This window comes from Gossypium arboreum, chromosome 4, assembly GCF_025698485.1.
Source record: "Gossypium arboreum isolate Shixiya-1 chromosome 4, ASM2569848v2, whole genome shotgun sequence".
Classification (NCBI taxonomy): Eukaryota; Viridiplantae; Streptophyta; class Magnoliopsida; order Malvales; family Malvaceae; genus Gossypium; species Gossypium arboreum.
Window position 1 is genome coordinate 60,970,045 of NC_069073.1, and position 5,350 is coordinate 60,975,394.

The following is a 5,350-nucleotide window of genomic DNA, read 5'->3' on the forward strand; positions in this document are numbered from 1 at the left end:
TTACACACATCAATATAATCCAAGATTATGTAATTAGATTCATATAATACATTTATAAATGTACTAAAGTTAAACCGAATGAACTTGCCTGACTAAATTGCAGCAATGGCAAAGGTATAAAGACTATTCGGTAATTTTCTCTTTTCCTCAGTTTTCCACTCGTTCTTGATCTAAAATAATAATTTTATTCAACTCACTAATTCCAATAGAAAAATTAACTCATTTTATATAATTAAGTCCTTTTTTACTTTTTTATGAAATTACCCCAACATTTCACTTTTATGCAATTTAGTCCCTAAGTCAAAATCATGCAATTTAACCATTTTCTATTAAATTCAAGCTTAGCCAATCTATTAACCCCCTAATTGCAGCCCATACTTGCTGTTATTTTGCATCAAGCCCTCTTACTTTTACTATTTTCATATTTTAGTCCTTAAACATTAAAATCAACAAAAACTACTTTACAAAATAGTCCTTTTTAGCAACCAAGCTACTATCATAAAACTTCAAGAATATACTAAAATCATCAACGGCACAATCCAAATCATTTAAAAATATTATAAATTAGTCCATGGATTAGATAAATTAAGCTAATACGAGCTCAAAAATATAAAAATTACTAAAAATGGACAAGGTTTACTCATCCAAACAAGAATTCAATCTTGGATGAACCTTTGAATACCCTAGGTATGGAATTTCGTCTTGCTTAACAAGAAGAAGAAAAGAAAATGCGATAATATTAACTTTAACCTATTAATTTAATTTACCATTTACTTATTTACCAAATTAACCTTTGATTTAATGTATAAAATCATTAAAACATGCCTAAAAATGTCCATAATTTAAATATATGGTACAATTACCAACCAAGGAAGGTTTAATTGCACAATTGGTCCTTCAATTATTTTAAATTTTAACTAAATAAGCTTGTTTTCAGTTTAATCCTAAACAAATTAGGACTCAATAAGCAAATAGCCCAAAAGTTAGTGGATTTAATCATATCCACCACCGCTTGGACTTTTTGAACTTAGTTTAATTACCATTTTGGTCTCTTTACTATTTTAAATCAAAAGCAATTAACTTTTACCTCTTTTACAATTTAATCCTTTTATCGTAATTAAGCAATTAATCATCAAAATTACCAAACCAAACTTAAATTACATATAATATGACTCTGTAAATAAATAATTAAAGTAGTTACGACTTTAAATTATGGGAACGAGGTCATAATACCTCGTTTTCAATAACCACTTGGCTTTTGAATCGAACCACTTATACTAACTTTTAATTCAATTGGTTAAAATTCCTCAAATCAAAATTCATTATAATATTATTATTGAATCGTATAATTTAAATATTAATTATACGAGCTTACTCGTCAGATTTGTGGTCCCGAAACCACTATTTCTGACACTACTGAAAAATGGGCTATTACAACCAGGCTTTGAGTTGTTAGCAGTTGTTAGCAGGAATGAACAATTGCAGACAAGAAGCTGACATGAGAAAATAGTTGGGTGAATGTTCAAGAATGAGCTTGGTTAAACTGATGTTAGGTGTTAGGCAATTTGTTGTTAGGCTACCACAGTTAGTTGTTAGCTCTTAGTCAAGCCTGTTAGATAGGTAACTCTATTAACGGTTTGTAACTAAGTTCTTTTCAGTTAATGGATCATTTAAGAATCGGTTAGGCTCAATTGTTAGTGCTGAAATCTTAGTTGCTTCATTAACTAGCTTTGTATAAATATCAAGGCTCGATCCTTATGGATTATTAGAGTTTATTCAATAAAATAAGTAGACCAAGACCATTTATGTTTCTTACTTCTTTTCATTTCTGGTTTTTATTTCTCTTCTTTTTTCTGGTTTGATTGCTTCTAACACCTTGCTACCTAGAAAAAATATATTACTTTAATTAAAAAAAATTTATCCGTTTTGACCTTTTAAATTTTATTGATAAAAAAAGTCACCTCATAGATCAAACATGATATAAATATTCATGAGATAATATTTGGTACACTGTCAATAGAGTTTTTAGACTTTACAAACAAGATTAAGAGGTTGACAAGTGTTCTATAAAAATATAGTAAAATATTAAAAAATATTATTTTTAAAACATGAGATACTGATTAATTTTTAAGGCTTGTGGAATAAAAATTTACACTACTAATACACTAAATAGTAGCCCAATATTTATATATCAAGTTAAGAGTATAGATTTGATGTAAAATACATAGCTCTTAGGACCATCATATAAAATTGCAAAATTTAGACAATTCATTAAAAAAAAGTATATATTGCTAGAAAGTATATCTTAATACGAGTAAACATGCGTGCACGTAGAAGTAGGTTAGTTTTAAGATTTCAACGGTTAAACTATGAGGGACCCGAGCTTGACGGAAGAACAGGGGCGACATGTGTGTCTGTTCCCATACAGAGCCATTACAGAGGAAGGGGGGAATAAAACATGAAAAAAGGAACAAAAATCAAATCGGAAACAACCAAACCCAACATGAAGAATTCTTTCACTTTTTTGTTTCCCACTAAGATCTTGTTTCTGTTTCTGCAAATTTTCCGTTCTTCAATCTTTCCCCCCTTTCCTCTCTGTCAATCAACCCTTCCATAACTCTTCTTTTGTTTTTTTTTTGTTTTCTTTTCTTAAAACCTTCTTCGGTTGATCCCTTCAGAGGCTTTCAGGTACCCTTTCTTTTGTTCTTTTGAAAATTTGGGTCATCAAGTTTTTTCAATGAAAGAAAATCTAATCAACAACATTTTTTTATTTGGTTTTCATGCATGAAAAATATTGGTTTTTGTATTGAATCTAATAAAGGGTCACATGAGATATTAACATCCTGAAGCAATGTTCTGCTGCGGGGGTTCGGATAACGAACCTAAAGGCCCACCTGCAAACCAATATACTGCCCCATCTAAAGGAGGAAATCAAAATGGTGGTACTGGTAATTTCTTGTTTCTTTCTTTTTAATGTTACCCTATTTGTTCTTCAATTCCTTAAGGTGCAGTGGTTTACAGGTGGTACTGGAAGAGGAGAGCCAAATGCTCCGAGTGGGGTTAAACCTGGTGGGGCTCCCCAGAAAGTTCTTCCCATTGAAATCCCATCTGTTCCTTTAGACGAACTAAATAAGATGACAGATAACTTTGGTAAAAAGGCTTTGATCGGAGAAGGATCTTATGGTCGTGTTTTTTACGGAACATTTAATGGCCAGCCTGCTGCAATAAAGAAACTGGACACTGGGTCTTCACCTGAGCCAGATTCTGAGTTTGGAGCACAGGTGAGAGCCTTAGATAATAACATCACTGTTGTTATTAAACTGATGATATGTACATGATTTCCATGTGTTTACAGTTATCCGTAGTTTCAAGGCTTAAACATGGAAATTTTGTGGAGTTGCTGGGGTATTGTATGGAGGAAAATAATAAAATCTTAATATATGAACACGCTACAATGGGTTCTTTGCATGATGTATTACATGGTATGTATGTATGCCTCAGTTTCAACTGTTTCATCTTTTAAGCTTTGAGTTGAAGACTCTGTTTTTTTTTTTTTGTTTTTTTTTATAAAAACAAATCAGGGAGGAAAGGAGTACAAGGAGCTGAACCAGGTCCGGTTCTGAGCTGGAACCAAAGAGTAAGGATTGCAGTAGGTGCAGCGAAAGGTCTAAAATATTTGCATGAGAAAGTTCAGCCTTCGATAGTTCACCGTGATGTTAGATCAAGCAATGTCCTTCTGTTTGATGACTTTGTGACTAAAATTGCGGATTTCAACTTGACCAATCAATCATCTGATTCCTCAGCTCGACTGCATTCCACTCGTGTCTTGGGTACATTTGGGTACCATGCCCCTGAGTAAGTCTTTCTCTTTTACCATTTCACTTTATTATGATTTGCTTTCGACATTGTTTTCGTAAGACTTGAACAAATTTGTCCCCTGCAAATTACAGTTTTGCTCTGTCTGTTTTGTATTAGGTATGCAATGACGGGACAGATCACGCAGAAGAGTGATGTATACAGTTTCGGAGTTGTTCTTCTTGAACTGTTGACGGGAAGAAAACCGGTGGATCATACAATGCCCAAAGGCCAACAGAGTCTTGTTACTTGGGTGTGTTTCTTTTCTTATTGGAACAACAAAACCCATTTACACTCCATATAGCTTTTAACTGATATGACATCATACAATGCAGGCAACCCCAAGGTTGAGTGAAGACAAGGTTAAGCAATGTGTGGATCCCAAGCTCAACAATGATTACCCACCAAAGGCAATCGCCAAGGTTGTAATTCTCTCTTCTACTGCATAAACTTTCTGTTTCTTTCTTTTTCTTTCTTTTTTTTTTCTTTTAAAGCTATGATTTCCATTCAAATCTTATTAATTAAATATTGGGATTTTCGGTATTATTTATTTGGATAATATCAGCTAGCAGCCGTTGCGGCACTTTGTGTCCAGTACGAGGCAGATTTCCGACCAAACATGACAATTGTTGTCAAAGCTCTTCAACCACTTCTTAATGCAAAACCAGAAGCAAAACCAGCAGGAACAGACCCTCAACCATAGTGTCTATATCTGGCCTGTAAAGAATTAGTGTGAGGCTTTTGTAGTTGTATTTTTTTTCCTATATATTATCCGGAATATTTTTTTTTCCTAATTTTTTTTCATGCATTTCAAGAATTACATACTTATATTCGAATAAATGTCGGATGTAAGTACTGGACAGGAATGCGTTTAAAAGAAAATGAAAAACATGGATAAGTGGCTCTTTGTTCATGTTTTATAATCTCATTACTTGACGAAATCAATTTTACAGATATCTTTTGTTTAGCATTGCTTATAGAGGTGGGAAAAATACAATTTGATAGCATTAGCAATGTTAAACAATCAATTTTTACCTTCCAATGGGCTTTTCAACCCCAGTATAAAAAAGCTTTATTTAAGTGTTTTTGATTCTTTTAAAATATGGAGTCTCATTTAAAAAAAAATTTAAATACATAATATTACACATTGGAATTTAATTTCTAAAATTAAGTAGCCACGAGATATAGTGAGTCAGTAAAATATTTTTGTTTGTTATTTTATGTGGGAAGTATTTTCTTTAACGAAATTATCTTTAAAAAAGTTGAATTTTATTATCAACCTTTAAAAAATTAATTTTTATTATTTAATAAGAATACTATTTAAAATGTTAAATTTTAAATATAACAGTAAAATATACATGTATTTCATATTAATTTTTGAAATTTTATTATTTTTATTATAATTTTAAATTACTTATTGATGTGACATGTAAAATAACTAATACCATGTCAACATGAAGTACATATAAACTGTTATATTAGTTGTCACATCAAA

At 31.6% G+C, this 5,350-nt stretch overlaps 1 protein-coding gene across 1 annotated transcript; it reads left to right on the plus strand.

The window, feature by feature from the left end:
• Positions 1 to 2,322: 2,322 nt before the first annotated feature.
• On the plus strand, positions 2,323 to 4,822 carry LOC108459798 (probable protein kinase At2g41970). Its single transcript, XM_017759197.2, has 8 exons — positions 2,323 to 2,688; positions 2,822 to 2,948; positions 3,022 to 3,281; positions 3,356 to 3,482; positions 3,582 to 3,855; positions 3,976 to 4,108; positions 4,191 to 4,277; positions 4,421 to 4,822. Exons 2-8 carry the CDS (start codon positions 2,852 to 2,854, stop codon positions 4,556 to 4,558), a joined length of 1,116 nt encoding a protein of 371 aa, XP_017614686.1. The 5' UTR covers positions 2,323 to 2,688; positions 2,822 to 2,851; the 3' UTR covers positions 4,559 to 4,822.
• The last annotated feature ends 528 nt before the right edge of the window (positions 4,823 to 5,350 follow it).